Here is a 16,052-nt window from a genome sequence, read left to right as displayed (position 1 = left end):
GGATAACAAAATCAGGCCATGTTTCAGTTACCTTGTACTCAAAGCATGAGACACATATGAAGAGAAGGTCTAAAATCCTGTTCAACTGCATGGATGGAAGGTCTGCAATCCATTTCTGTATTAGGTTCTGATCAGCATTTTTCATGATCCAGAGGAAACAGATCAAAAGGTTGCGAGTAGTATCGGGACCTAATGTGGCACTCTGTCTGTAGGGCTAGGAGCAGATAAAGCAAATGTCAGTTGAAAGAGGAGAGACGGATGATCATTCAGGTAAAGTAATGTGAAATCAAATCTCAGGACTGAACTTCACTAAATTTAACCTCCTCCAGGTTATATCAACTGTATTTTTTAAATGTATGTGTGTGTGAATACTGACAGGACCAGCTGTATGCATATCAAAGACAGAAATAAGCACAAGAGCATTGTTTGAGACGCTTGGTTTTTAATTTCCTTAGCATAATATAGAAAAATACTCTATAACCCCCTATTGCCATGCAGTTGTGTCAATCAAATTGTATAGAAGATATAAACAACCATGAAGGAAGAGACAGAGTGAGAAAAAGAAGGATCTAGAATCTAGATCCATGGATTCAGATGAGACTGGGACTGGGAGGCAGTGAGCGAGTCATAGTGGCATTTGCTGATCTGGATATGAGACTAGGTTGGGTGTGGAAATGGAAATAGGCATGTGGGAGAAAAAGTGGAACTACTTATGGTGAAGCAGTAATTAAATGACTGGAAGAGAAGAGGAGGAGATGACAGGAGGAATATGAGGCATTCTTTGGGGCTGGAGGAAGCAGGAATACTCATGACTGTAGTTATTCACGGCAAGAAAGGATAAAAGGAGAAAACAAAGAGGAAAACAGATGCAAGAAAGGAGACTGGCAAAGCATTGGACATACCAGGGACACCAGAGATATTTCGGAGCTCCTAAGGTTGAATTGATTCCCTGCAATGGCAAGGGCAACATTTTGATTGATTGCAGACTCTTGTTCTTCTGGGTTTCCTGTGCGTCCCTTTCCACTGCGGGCATCTGAAACTAGATTTGAAATAACTAGTTGGAACTTCAGGAGCGCTCCAATTGCTACTACTCGCATGTCACAATCTTCCATCAGGCTGTAACCTAACAAAACAATTGAAACCTCCATCCCCGAAACTGTTGGTCTGGCTTATGTACCAAGCCATGAAGGAGGTGCAGCATTAGCCAGACAGATCACAGCCATCTGCAAAGGCTGCAAATTGTTCAAATAATAAACACAGGGAAAAGAGATGTGTCAAATAAGCTCCAGGTGTTCAGAGAAGCCAAATTAAAAGGAAAGGCAGTATCAAATGTGAGGTTGTCTCTGAAGTTCAAAGCTAAGCCAGCACTTCGTAAGACTTGGAACTACCCAGTTCCAGTCCATTTTAGGAAAGAGGATTAACTCAAAAGCTGTACATGGGTTTGATGATATTCAACAAAGTATGTAAGTCTTCTAACAGCTGATAGAGCCAGCGTTGCCTGCTAGCTAAAGAGCAAATTTAATTTCGGACACCAAGCTGCTTCTATTCCCTGCTAGTTCTTTCTTTCAGCAAATAAAGTTATTTATACCAAGTTTTGTAAAAATCTCCTCTGATTCTGAGTGTCTATTTTGTTTCGCAAGTCCTGTTTTTCAGACAACCTGGGTGAGCATCCAGTTCCAGTGTGTTCAGAATGGGGCCAGCAGCCTCTTGTGACATATACTCAAAGACACTCTGCAAAACCTAGCCATACTGGTATACCTGGTCTTCCTCATAATGTCTCATTTTCATCTGTGGTATAAGGATAATACTTAGATTAGAAGAATAGGGTGAGATCTGATTAGCCAATATACAATAAATGTTTTCATCCTATTAGACTGAAAGTGCTAAATATTACTTTCACAGTGGTAAGTTTTTTGTCCAGACTTCTAAGTGCAAAATACTTCCAGAACCAGTGAAAAAAATGGTAAACATGCCATTCTTCAAGGATTATATGTTTTTTTCTTTATAGCTTTTATTTTATTTACGGAAGTGAAATGTAGTTTTCTAAGTAGCAGAGATCTATCTTACAAAAAAATGTGAAATAGCTGTTTTCAGCAGTATCATATGAACACACATGTAGCAAAATGCAAGGAAACAGCTTGGATAATGTTGTTTTAAAAGGCTTGATAATGTAGAGCAATGTTTATAGTTAAAACAGATGATAAAAATATATTTCCTGTGTGATGACTACATTTGCCCAAGATTAATTTTGGTATCATGTTAATACCACTAAAGAGCAATGGAAAAAAATAGAAAGAATACAATCCAATTTCTTCAACTGTGATGTAACACAATGTCAGTATCACTCTTTTTTCTTCCCTGCTGTCTGCTAAACTTATCTATATCTCAGTATTTCCCACAGATCTTGCAGGCTTTATTATCAGGATCATAATATTTACGTTGAGAGGTAGGCAGGAGTACTTACAGATACATCTCTGGTCTCTCATTTGATCATGAAGTGATCCTGTCATTAAAAATACAGTTTACTTCTAAGTAAAGACATATTTAACCTAACTAGACTGTAGGGAATTTCTGCACTTAGCACGATCTATTTTATGTTTGATAGGTGGTTTAGACAAGTCACTTTGAGAAGATAAAAAACACAAAGGGAAAAAGGTCTTACTTGTAAAATCGTGGAGTTGCGGCAGTGAATCCAAAATGATACCAACCAAAGGGAGGTAGAGAGCTGCTATTTTAATCTTCACCTCTTTTTTGGAGCAACGTGGGTCTAGGTCATGGGAACTCAGCAGGCTAAGGATAGCACCGACAGCTTTTCTTTGCACCTTGCTAATCCTGTTAACACAAAACCCATCCATGAGTTCCATTAATGGGTCATGCACAAATTATTCATAAATTAAAGATTTAAGAAACAGAGTGGATGTGAAATAAAAAAATTAATACGCCAATATTCAGTAGTTATTCTCTTCCATTCTGAGCATCGACTCATGCTCCCTACAAAAGATAGCTATCTTACATCTCTTCACCACAATCAAAGACCATCCAAGTCTTTCAAACTTTCCATAAAAATTCAGTATGGTGAAGAGACACCGGCCAAAGTTTAGCTGAACTCTTAAGCTCAGAAGAAGACAGAGCTGTTTTAGAGAGAAGAGCTACCGAAATTTGAAGTTGTGGTCTCAAATTGTGTATTTAGCCAACACTGCTACAAATAGGTGGGTTTTTATTCACTGGGACCAACATACTGCAGATAAAAGAATGACTGGGTTATTCCTGTGTTAGAGAGTGACTGATCTGAGAAGAGCTGGGGAAACAGGACTGCCATAGAATCAAACTATGAACTAAGAGAATAAGGTGACTCGATCCCATTCTAAAATCTGTGAAGTGAGATACCCACCCCTCGCTGTCTGCATCCAGCGCTGCTGCCAATTCCGTGAACAGTAAGCCGGTCAGAAAGTGCTGCTGACGGTATTCAGCTGAGAGGTCAAACATACCGGCAATTTTCTGGTCCTGGAAACTAGAGCAGGAGCTAGAGTTCTGTAGAAGTATATTAGAAGTGTTAAAGAATGATCACTGAAATTAAAACTTCTTAAAGAGGTTATAGTCGCTCCATGTAGCTAACAGAACATCTCTACCAGAGGAAAAGCACAGACTTTGAAAGAAGGCTGGACATCTGAGAGCGAAACAAAAAGCATCCAGTTTCAAATGAGCTGCTTGCTGGGACACAATCTTATCCTTTCCATTCTGTGCGAGCCCCTCATTTGACATTTTTTTGAGATGCAAAATTCCTACCTTGTATTCATCAGTTTGGACAGGACACAAAGTCAGAGTTTTATCCATGTTTACAACTCTATACACTGATTTTACTGTTGCAGACCAGTCATTAGGCATCATACAGCAAGAGGCTGCCTCTACGTTAAGAGGGACCTTGGTGTCAGAAGCTCCGGACTGTGCCTTCTTCAGCATCCATGATATCTAACATGGAAGTAAGGTCAGGAAAGACTTGTGAACAGTGTTTCCTTTCACCCTGGAAATCCTTGGCTGAGCTTGGTAGCAGCTGGTATAATTTAAAGCAGCCTTCAAACTCCTGTAACTTACGGCTATGACTGATATATAGCCAGCCCAGGAATGGAGTGGAAAGTTGCTGCTATATATGTGTTGTGAACTTCTTAGCTTTTCCAATCACAGGTCTGTGCCACAGGTCACCTGGAATGTTTTTGTTCCCTGATCAGGTGAGCATAAGTCTTAAACTCTACTCTCCAGTGCAGCTACTGAGGTTTATGAGTCCAAATTTCATTTTTAATTTATATTCTTCAATATTCTTTCCCAATATTTCTGTCAGTCACCTGGGAATAGTCCCAGAAAAAAACACATGAAGTAGCAGTATACCACACTGTGGCATCTGTCTTCCAGCATATTGGGTCAAATGAAACTCACGTCTCTGAGCAGCCCCATATTTTGGATCCAAGTACTTAAGACCACTCCCATTTCAACCTCAAGTGTATAGGCATTGGCTGTACGCTTTGTGTGGAATAATGTTAAAGTGTAGAGCACCCAGTTAAGTGAATTTGCTTCCTCTCCAAGAATTCAAAAAGATTTATTCACAAGGCCACATTTCTGACTGAAAATCTCACTCTTAGCTAGGCATCACTCCTGCAGACAGATCAAAATTACTGCAAGTGTGGTCAGCTAATCTATTAAATCATCCAAGGGCCACAAAACTCTTACTGATTTGTGCAGGTTTCACTCCTAAAGGAGAAACAGACTTGATTATATTTCTTGAAGGAAAGAATGATTAAACTGGTGTCTGCGCAGCTCTAACTTGCTAGAACTAGTTGCAAGAGCTATGCTGACTTCTTTTTTCTCCATAAGCAGAAGAGTCCCACTTCTAGTTCTTTGGCATCCAAGATTAACTTTAAGCACAACTATTGGGAAACCTTGCCTCTAAGACAACGCTTTGCTTTTAAGACCAAGAAAAATTTCAAGAAAACATTTTTTACTATTATTGACCTGTCAGAACCCTTAAGGTATGAAACACAGCACATCTTAGAATCCAACTATTCTTTGGCAATGACACTTGAAAAAGAAACCATGAATTTGAACTGCTCGATTACTCAGAGTGGTTTTGTACCTCCTGTAATTCTTAGCTTCAGTTCCATTCCCCAGCATCCAAGGGATGTAGCAATTATGGGGCATTTCATTGAAATGCTTCATCCCAGTCCTGATCTCTGCAAGCGCACTAAGGTAGAAAACAGGCAGGCCAGCGCCCTTTGCTAAGGAGTCTGCCCCATGGTAAAAGCAAGCATCTAAGCAGAATACAGAGAAGAGCACAAGACTGGCATGCCAGAAGAGCACTAGCATGTGGCATGCCAGACAACAATTTATTAAACGAATGTATTTGTGAACTCCAGGCCCAGGATGATGGATGGGAGGTTGTGACATTCAGGAACTCTAGAGCTGTGTTATCATCAGGTCAAGTCTGGAAAAATGTGCGTGTACTGGGAATGACATCCTGGGGAAAATGATAAGTGATGAGAAGGGGCATCCACAAAAATTGTGTAGAGATGTCTACTCTACACAGATACCTGAGTATTTCCACAGAGAAAAATCATAAAGTTCAAATAAAAGAAAAACACTGTCCAGAAAACACAGAGAAATCATTGGCAAAGTCATAGCATTATCTGTAGCACCGGGGTGGGGATGAACCCAGAACAAAGAATACTGCTATTTGAAAAAGAAAGCATGATGATCCTGCTCTGAAAAATGCTAAGACTCAATTGAAACCCATGATTCCAGGATATTGAAAATCGCAGTCTTTTAATCACTAACATACATAGTGGTGGCATCTACATCCACTTGGAGAACAAGAAGTTCAGCTAGAAGACAAACACACAGAAAGCTTTCTGTGCACTGCTATATGCCATAGATCTCCAAACCAGATATTGAAATACATATTTGTGGTTGTGTATAGATGGGATATAGGTACACCTGTAAATTAGCTTTCAGAACCACGTTCCTTTTAGACTTTGTCCTATTAGACCTTTTAGACTTGACCTTAGCAGTCATTTTCTGTTTGCATGTTTCTAGAGGGGCACATATCTGTGTCAGGTGAAGTTTTAACTCGTGTAGATGCAATTTTGCAGTAGTACTCCCTTACTCTTCATTATTCTGTTCCTTTTCTTTCAAGAGGGAAGTTGTTCTCCCTGATCCTAATTCTAACCTAAGTATCTGAATACAGAGCAACATAAGTCTTGTTCTATGTGTCTGCTTCATGTGGGATTTATACATCTCATGGATGCTTACCTGGGAGGATAAGGAGGGGGAGGGGGATGCTGGAGCCGACACGGAGGTGATGAAGAAGAGGTTCAGATTGAGGTAATGCTCATGGCTGCAGAGAATTCTCAGGAACTCCAGTCTCATAGAAATCAGAGTGGAGAGGGAATTCAGCTTGTTTGAGAGCTAGAAAAGCAAACCAAAAAGGTGTCATGTGATGGGTGTGCGCTACTTAAATTAACATTCAGTGAAATATCCTGCTTCCTGTAACAGAAATTGACAAAGAGCCCAGCATGCATTAAAACATTCTCTGCTTTCCTGTACCTAACTAGTTTCCATCCATTAGCTGCTCTTTGGCAGTAGTAGCGTCTCTCTCGCCCTTCCCTGGCTGACTTAGCAACTTCCCAAGAGACAATAAATTGTTCTGATTTTTTTTCTCCCAAAAGAAAAAACATACAATGTTTTTCCCTTTTTGCATAATACAAAGATCAAAAAAACCCAAAACAACAACAAACAAACAAACAAAAAACCAACCCACTGTGATGAGTCTGTGGCAAACTTATAAGCGGTCCTGCTAGGCAACAGAGAGCATCAACAGTTTTGTCATTTCCCTTCATACCAACAATGACATCAGTGGAGCATTGCACATACTGTGGGAAACCAGAGTGGTAGCCACCTTGCATTCTCATACCTACTATCAGCTGACAGAGGGCTTTTCTTTGGCAGAAAACTACAGCAGGTGTATCACATCACAAACCAGAAGGAATACTTTCCCTTTCAAATACAACAGACAATTTCACAACAACACACTGCATCTTCATTTATTTTTAATTTTGAGAGTCTTGTAAAGCAAGAAGATGCATATGGAATATTTTGGTTGAATCCTCCAAATCTAAATACTGTCCTTACAGCAGTGGAAGAGTCAGAGACCAAAAGCTGCTCTGTATGGTCTGCAGAGCCTGCTGCTGAGGGATGCAATAAATAAGGGAAGAAACTGCCTCCATGGATGCCCTGCAGCAGTGCATCTTCTAAGAGTCTTAACCTCTGCTCAATTTTTTTCTGCAGACCACAACTCAAGAGAGGTTTAAAGTCTCTACATATGCAACAGGAAATAGGAAATTTACCTGGCCCTTTAACACAGCTCAAAGAATCTTGATGGATAAATGAATCAGAACAGCATACCAGACTGGTCATAAGGGAAATGCAAACACAACCATACATGGTGCCTACCTGATTACAGTAATGTTTGATGAGATTAAACACAAATCCTCGGTCCATTAAAGAAAGAAGATCATACAGGAAAAATGCCAGGCTGATATTTATTTTTTCTGCTTGCTCACTTTCCTTCAAAAAAATAATTTAAAAAATTGCAGTTATGATGTATAAAGCTTATATAAAGGTGGAAGACTTTTTAGAATCATTAAAAAATAATATAGGGGACATGTCCCAGAAACATCTCATGGAACATACTGGACAGGATTGTTTCCATTTCCCACTTTACATGATCTTGTTAAAATTATACAGAGTCACTCCTGTATATATTTCAACAGCTGTAGCTTTCAGAGAGGAACACTACAGGATGAATGAACAAGTTTATCTATGTAAACCTTTGGGCTGACAACAATGAAATGGAATTTGAGACCTGTTCTGAATTCCCTATAACTGCAATCCCACATATGCCTTTTTTTTTTTTAATTTGAATCTTTAACATTAAAGAATGCTAGTTTAGGTACTTAAAATATAGAATATTGTCTTAAAATATTAATAAGAATCTGAACTGGCTCTGCTGATGGAATGCCAAGTGTTTTGTTTAGAAATTCTAAGTGTAAAACTGACAGTAAAAAAATAGTGGCAAAATAAATCTGTGGGTTTTACCATTCAGCTGCTGAACTCTTGTATGCTTAGAATTGACTTGATTACCAGAGATATGCAGCCCCTAAGCAAAAAATCACGAAGAACTTCAGATGCCCTCTAAAATAAGGCTACAGTTACTTCAAACACACCATTTTAAATCACCAAATCTCAGTAGCATGTGTAGCTCACAAAGAGGAATTTGTAAAGGTGCCTGAGAAATCTGCACACATTCAATGCTCAGAGCCCTCAGGTGGGGTCACTCGAGACTGACAGAGAAGATGACTGAGAAAAATATTGCCCCTACTGGTGTATCTTACTAGTGAGAACAGGCATGCAGCACCTCAGGATGCTTACAATTTAATTTTTCATTTTTCAACTTTTTTGTTGCTGTTGAGCAATATATACATATTTCCTACAACCTGGAATTTACATGGCAAAGCGTTTTTCTACTGTGAAGAATAGATTAGTTTTCCACGACAAACTGGGTAGGCTAAAATATGCCAGACATATCAGCGTAGAATCCAAGGCAATCTGACATGCTCAACTAAGTACTGAAACATAGATTATTACTGCTTGGATTTAAAAATCAGACACACATTACCTCCTTCTGTTCTGTACAACTAACCAATGGCCCTAATTCTGCAAACACCGCAGAATTTTGTGAGATTTTTCACACATAATCAGGTTCTATACACTCACTCTATCAAAAGCAAATCGAATTAACAGCCAATAAACCCCTGTGTATTTCCTGTGAGAAAGTCATAAAATACCAATCTCTTCACAAAACCTACAGTTCCGTTAAAACATTTTCAATGTAACAGAGTTTATTACACAACATATTACAAAAAAAGTTACTGATGCCTTAAGTAAACACTTCTGTGGAAATTATTTCCATGGCTAGCAATGGAAGCACACCAAAGCATTGAGCAAAGCTCCAGGAACAACTTCTGGGAGGACAGTGACAATCACTTCTGCTGTTCTCTACTCGCAGTTGTCTGGTCTTGGCCCTTTCCCAGTTTCTGCTCCTCAACAGCACAGCAGGACATACATGGGGAGTGGATCGGGAAACTGAGCTAGTTGAAAAGTGACTCTGCAGGCCAGCTCTCCATCCTGATCTGCCCTGTGATAGAGCACACTGCTGGGCTATGGGAGCTCTGGGGCACGAAAACAAGTCGTTCAGATGCAACGACTGAACGAAGCAACAGTCACCTAGTGCCCATCTGTGGCCTCAACTTTGCCTACTGGCCCGTGCGGAGTGACATCAGTGATGAAAGCTGACAATATCAATGTTAAAAACCCCACGTTGTGTGATCCTTTTGACTTTGTAATCCGTTATATTAGTGCTTGTTAAAATATGTCAGGAGGAAGAATTTAACGGGATTTATTTCTTGTCTTTAATTTTCACGTGGCCAGTGCCTCCTTAAAGAGACCTGGGGTCGGATCACTTGTGGCTGGATTTTGCAACCCTCAAGAGGAATACTGCCTTCATATTGCATAGCCCACTGCCATCAGAGAAGTCAAATGTGAAATAAACTGCACAATAGAAATTAAGGTAACAGGAAAAGGGGATAAAAGGAATAAGTCCTACTTGGGCTGCAGTTTGATGCCCCAGCTAACCTGGCGTAAAGCATCACTGCCACTCAAAATGACTGTCCAATCTTTCCCATTGATGAAAAGGCCATTCCTGCCTTGCACCCTGCAGCCACACTGAGAAGCAGGCTTGGGAGCTGAGCCTGAATAACACCAAAACTCTCCGACAGGGAGTAAAAGACAGCCCCTCGGACAGCCACAACTCTTGCTTACGGTCCATGTGAGAATATCACCCCAGTTTTGGCCTAATTCTAGTGACACTACTGAAGGTGAAATGGAATTAAATACAGCTCAGTGTAATACAGGGTAAGCAGCAAGGATCCATGGTAGTTATTTCATGCATTTACCTTCTGTGGTTTGACTAAAAGTGCAGCAATCTCTGAAGTAACCACACTAACTATAGTGGTAATATCATCTTTGAAGCGATCAGAGAACCGGCTTCTTCTTGGGTTGTCTTGCTTCTCTATGTTGTGAACATACTGAGCCATACTCTTTATCTGCAAAGAAGAAAAAAACAATCAAAGAATGGAGGTAGAACTACTGCTTTAGTCCATGGGTGTGAGATTCTGTACTTGTTTTCTCCTGAACGTTATCACTCTTATATTCTCAGAGACACTATGATATATCCCACATGTCCTGGCAATGACAAGAGAGAGCCCAAGTCTCAAGCACAGACACACACTGACTCCTGTTAATGTTCACACCATTGACTACACCCAGCACCTGAAATTGGAATCAGTCCCTTGGATCTGCAGCTCTGACATGCTGCTGTTTGCAACTTTTGCCCTTCATGATGACAGACAGGGACGGACACTTCTGGAATTAATTCTTATTTCTTGACCTGGTGTGGGGTTGCTTATATGCTGCCAGTGGAAATCTGTGGTTTTTTGACTGACATCCATCACCTCAGACTCTGTGAAACTTTGAGTTTGGTGAGCCTTGACACTGTTTCCATGTTGTTAACAAAGTGGAAAAGACAGGAACAGGTATTCACAGAAAAGGGAGGGCTCAATTTGACATCTGTCTTTCAGCCTTCTGCAAGCTGTGGACCATTGTGCATGTAGGTCATGCAGGACTTAGCCACCGCAGGCTGTCAGTGGAGAATGGGGGTGAATATGGAGAATTCTCTAGTTGTACTTCCATTATTTGGGACCTCTCCTTTTCACACAGGGGTTGAATAACTGAAGCTATCACCAGCCAAGTAAATCTTTGCCTGGAGTACCTGCTTTCTGGAGCTCTTTCACCATTACCTTACCATAAAATACCACTGTCAAACCTTACCAGGAGCTCAAAGAAGAACCAGGCATACTTGAAGACAGATTCTCTCACCATGCCCGTGCTGACCACCATCTGCAGTGCCAGCTCCTCATGGAAATGCTATATAATAAAAACAGAGTGTTGGGAATGGCTTTTCAATTAACCCCTCTTCCAATTTCAATATCCCCCCTCTTTCCTGTGAGAAAATTCCCCATACTCAAGAATCAGCAGCTGAGTGGGGATGTGGGGACATCCCTCTAGGATCAGAAGGCAGATTTGACCAAAAATGACATATAAGGAATGCTGATGGCAAGCAGACTTTGGGACCCATTTTTCTGTGGATCCAGAACCCCAGATAACTAAACTGGGATATACCTTTGGTCTATCCTGAGGCCACCGGCTGTGTGCATGACAGGGAGCAGTCACATTCCCCACTCCCCAGTAAGTATTTTCATTTAACATATCCGTGTATTTTTAGAGAAAGTAGAAGTAAGATTGTCTCTTTGGTGGGCAAGGACACAGCAATAACCACAGCAGAGCTTGTACAGAGGTTTGTACGTATCTGACCATTAGACACCCAATCTCAATGATCTGAACTTTTAGGAAACTCAAATCTGGACTGAAAATTTCTTGCAATGTCTATTTTCTATTCCTGATATAAAGAGTAAAGCTAATGAGATTGCTAAGCATATTTACATTGAATAGTTCGTATTAAGCCTCCATTATTCAGATTGGGTATAAACCTCTATGCTTTTTGACAGAAATAGAACCAATAAACAAGACTAATAAAGCAGAGTTTTTTAACTGTAACCCAGATTCTGAACTGCTCATTGCAGGGTTATTCCCTTGCTACTTGAATCAAAACTGCTGCTCCTTATCAATGCCAAACACAAGATACAGCTATGGAAAAATCATCTATGTGATATGGTATCTTCTGTGTTGTTAAAAAGCTATTTGGGGATACACACTCAAGATAGGAAGTAATTTCTTGGTTCTAAAAGCTACAAAAAGGGGAAAGGAATAACATTCCTTACAGAAGAAAAAAGATGGCAAGTATTTCTGAATGCAGTTTACTGTAATGTGTAAAGGCAGGTATCAAAGGGTGAACAGCAGTCGAAAAAGACAGAGGCCCTAAGACCTTGAGAAAGAGAGCAAACGGAGGAACCAGGCAGGCTACTACTTGTCCAAATCTGTCCTGGAAGAAGAATCTAAAGACTCTGAAGGAGAAACAGAAAACTTTGCCTAATATTTACCCACTGATTCAGTATTTTGTCACAAACTCCTTGTTTGATAAAACTGGTTGTTATTTTGTTCTCTCTACCCCCTCTCCTCATTTAGAGGTGCTAATTACTAGCACTGCCTCAGAAGGTGTCAGGCTTTGTTAATGTGCTCCCTCACACTTGGCAGCAGGCTACCTTTTTATTGGATGGTCTTGAGCTTGCACAGGCACTTGGCATGTCATTCGTTCCTTCAACATAGAAAGACATTCGACTGGAGCTGTGATCCATAGGCTGGAGGGCATAGCCGGAAGAAATACATCATAGGACGTTAATACATAACTTAAGCTCATTAAGAGAGACGCAGTCAGCAGGGGTGGTTTTTCTGGAAGGTATGCATAGATGTTCACCTAAACCACCCTTCTCTTTCCAGCACCCTTCCCAGCAGAGGCGGCAGACCACCTGAGCTCCTGCAAACGCCGACACTGCCACCACCTGCCCGATTCCAGCACTGCAGCCGCGCTTCGGAGACGCCAGGACCACCCGCCGAAGGCTGGTCTCTCTTCTCTAAGTTTAGCCGGTGGCTCCACACCCGCAACTAACTAGGACCTGACAGTCTTCCTTCCATTAAAAGAAATGTCAGTTTTAAAAGCAATGGAATGGCAGCAGCCAGTTATAAATTGCTACATTTATCGGTGTGATGAAGCTGTAATACCAAACATTTTAACTGTATTAATTTAGGAAAAAAGGAAAAAGCGCCTTCAGTTCTGCTTTTTTTTTTTTTTAGGACACAGTACATTAGAGTAAAATTCATAAATCTATTAAGTTCCAATCTACATTATTAAATACTGCTACTGATGAATACATATGCCCATATAAACATATCAGGCAAAGCCTGTGCACCGTACTAGTTCTGGTTTCATTTGTTGAAGACAAGCACCTACTCAGTTTAACTGGGGAGGCACAGGATTGTTCGGTGGAGAAAAGACTTCAAAACATTTCTGAAAATAACCTGCCTGAGAAGCAGTATTTTACATAGGTAACACTCCGAGAAAAGGAAGGGGAATACCGTTCAGAGCTCAGCAGACATGCTGCTCTGGAGCTCTGCCAGGGCTGCAACTAGGAGCAGGCTTCTTGCACAGGGGAATAATCCTGGTTTTGTCAGAGGCACAGCTTCCCAGCTCCTCCTGAACGAGGAACTCCGTATTTTGGTTTCCACAGAGATCTGGGCACAGCCATTCTCATAAAGCTCTGGGAATTGCTTGGGATGCTGTAGACCAACCTGCAGCAGCTGCCAATCAGGGAAGCAAAATCCTGCTTCTCGGCTGTCATTGCTCTTTCTATCCTGCAGCATCTTGGTGGCTTACGTAGTTGTGGATGAGAAAGACAGAGGAATTTTGTGTTTCACTCTGTGGTTGAATTAAGTGGTGGGAAAGTCCCAGTTACTAAATATTCATGTGGCATCTGTACTATAGCTGATAAAACCCATGGGGCTGCTGTATATAAATTGCCTACTGCCCTCCTTTTTTCTTTTTTTTTAGAGGAAACTATTTAGCACCATACAGGCTCTGTGATTCAAAAAAAAAAAAAAAAAAAAAAAAAAAAAAAAAAAAAAAAAAAAAAAAAAAAAAAAAAGAGTTAAAAGGAGCAAGAATAAATTATCAGTGGATTTTAGGCAAACTATTTCCCTTCCAGGGACTCTTTCACCCCTTTCAGAAAGTGAATCTGTTTCTACTGTAATCTATAGTAGTCTTTTCTCACACTGACTCTGTGCAACCTCGTCCAGCTCATGACACCAGAGGTGAAGAGAACCTAAATGTCAGGAAGAACAGGACAGTGAGACATGTTAAAAAAGCAAATCCCTCTGTGGACTGCCTAAGCCTGCAACAAGAGACACAGTTCTTACCTCTTGTTCCCTTCACTGGTAAGAGACATCAGAATTTAGCAGTGGGATTTAACATGCGCCCATCCCCAATCACATAAACAGCAAACGCTTCTTGTGATACATACAGTGTACTTACAAGAAGCAAATCCAACCCTCAAATTCGATTAAACCCTAGATTACTAGATTTTGGCCCATACAAATCTGCCCATATTTGACTTCATTCTCCTACCTTGGATGACAAGATGTTTTTGACCTCCTCATCAGTAGCAGTTTGTGTAACAGCGATGTCAGGATTGCTGCAGCTTATCACTCGGCTCTGCAGGAGTTTGCTGCCAACAGACACTGCGGAAGTGCGTCCGAACGTGTAATAACGAGACTCTGTCAAAATGGCACTGCTGCCTGCACCTGCCCATAGGGAGATGTTTGAACTAAGACTAAAGGACATATATATGAGAGAAACATGAGTTTCAAGCCAGCTTTGCTCAGTGCCATTATAGCATCAGCATTTTGAATAGCATGAAGCTCCTGAAAATCTCACTACCAATGGCTTCATTAACAAATTACACAGGCAGTGAATGACAAGGTGCAGATGTTTTCCTAGTCAACAGCTGACAGGAGGGTTGCACAAACAGCAGCTAAAGATTAACAGGGCTATCTGAGAAGCAGCACTACTACAACAGCTCTTCTTCTCTCCACATCTTTTTAATTTGCTGTAGATTAAAAGTCACAGGCCTAAACACAAAACATCACCTTCAACACATAACATTTAAACACCACGCTCAAAGTACCCAAGGTAGCATTGCCAGGAGGAATTTCGCTAAATGATTACTTAGTTTTCAGCTTCCCTGTGGACCTTATTTTTCCAGGATAAAGAATTTCCAAATGTAGGCAAGCTCAGAGATTTTAGTAAATCCTAACACTAGTCTAAATCTGCCTCAAGGGAGATTTAAATGCATATTTGAAAGAGGAAAAGGCCTACATATCTTTAGTTCCCAGAGCACAGCTGTGTGGTGGTAAGTCAGTTGGTACATAGCAGTCGATCAAATTGGATCCTACAGGTTTTAGGACAACAGGCTGCAGCAACATAACAGAACAGTGGAGGTTGGAACGAACCTCTTCAGATCATCTGGTCCAACTTCCCTACTGAAGCAGGGCCACCTAAAGCCACTTGCCCAGGACCATGTCTAGATGGCTTTAGAATATCCCCAAAGGTTGGAGACTCCACAACCTCCCTGGGCAACTTCCACTGCTTGGTCTCCCTCACAGGAAAGAAGTATTTCCTGATGTTCAGAGGGAACCTCCCGTGTTTCACAGAATCATCTGATTGGATGAGACCTTAAAGATCATTGAGTCCAACCGTTCACCCTGCACTGACAGGGTCCCTAAACCATGTCCCTCAGCATCACATACACATGTTTTTTAAACATTTCCAGGGATGGGGTCTCCACCACCTTCCTGGGCAGCCTGTTCCAATGCTTAATGACCCTCTCTGTAAAGAAATTTTTCCTGATATCCAACCTAAATTTCCCCTCACACAACTTGAGGCCATTCTCTCTCATCCCGTCATTCATAACATGGGAGAAGAGACCGACCCCCATCTCCCCACAACCTCCTTTCAGGTAGTTGAAAAGAGTAATAAGGCCTCCCCTCAGCCTCCTTTTCTCCAGGCTAAACAGCACCAGTTTCTTCAGCTGCTCCTCGTAGGACTTGCTCTTTAGACCTTTCACCATCTTTGCTGCCCTTCTTTGGTCATTCTCCAGCACCTCAATGCCCTTCTTGAAATGAGAGTCCCAAAACTGGACACTACTCAAGGTATGGCCTCAAGAGTGCTGAGTACATGGGGACAATCATTTCCCTCCTCCTGCTGGTCACACTATTTCTGATACAAGCCAAGTTGCTATTGGCCTTCTTCGACACCTGGGCACACTGCAGGCTCATATCCAGCTGCTGTTGATGAACACCTCCAGGTCCTTTTCCACTGC

The 16,052-nt window shown here is 41.2% G+C and overlaps 1 protein-coding gene across 1 annotated transcript in view; it reads right to left on the bottom strand.

The window, feature by feature from the left end:
• The window catches only part of DOCK8 (dedicator of cytokinesis 8), a 72,098-nt gene that overhangs the window by 20,240 nt on the left and 35,806 nt on the right, over positions 1-16,052 (bottom strand). Inside the window, exons 21-30 of the mRNA XM_010140531.1 lie at positions 14,300-14,469; positions 12,384-12,479; positions 10,993-11,088; positions 10,059-10,208; positions 7,498-7,611; positions 6,298-6,453; positions 3,392-3,531; positions 2,663-2,832; positions 903-1,039; positions 32-214 (exon numbers count right to left, since the gene is read on the bottom strand). Of these exons, the coding sequence (XP_010138833.1) occupies positions 32-214; positions 903-1,039; positions 2,663-2,832; positions 3,392-3,531; positions 6,298-6,453; positions 7,498-7,611; positions 10,059-10,208; positions 10,993-11,088; positions 12,384-12,479; positions 14,300-14,469 (1,412 nt within the window). The remainder of the gene's footprint in view (positions 1-31; positions 215-902; positions 1,040-2,662; positions 2,833-3,391; positions 3,532-6,297; positions 6,454-7,497; positions 7,612-10,058; positions 10,209-10,992; positions 11,089-12,383; positions 12,480-14,299; positions 14,470-16,052) is intronic.

This window comes from Buceros rhinoceros, unplaced genomic scaffold (genome assembly GCF_000710305.1).
Source record: "Buceros rhinoceros silvestris isolate BGI_N320 unplaced genomic scaffold, ASM71030v1 scaffold347, whole genome shotgun sequence".
Taxonomy (NCBI): domain Eukaryota; kingdom Metazoa; phylum Chordata; class Aves; order Bucerotiformes; family Bucerotidae; genus Buceros; species Buceros rhinoceros.
Note: the sequence above shows the minus strand (reverse complement) of the source record. Positions and strands in the feature narration are given on the sequence as shown.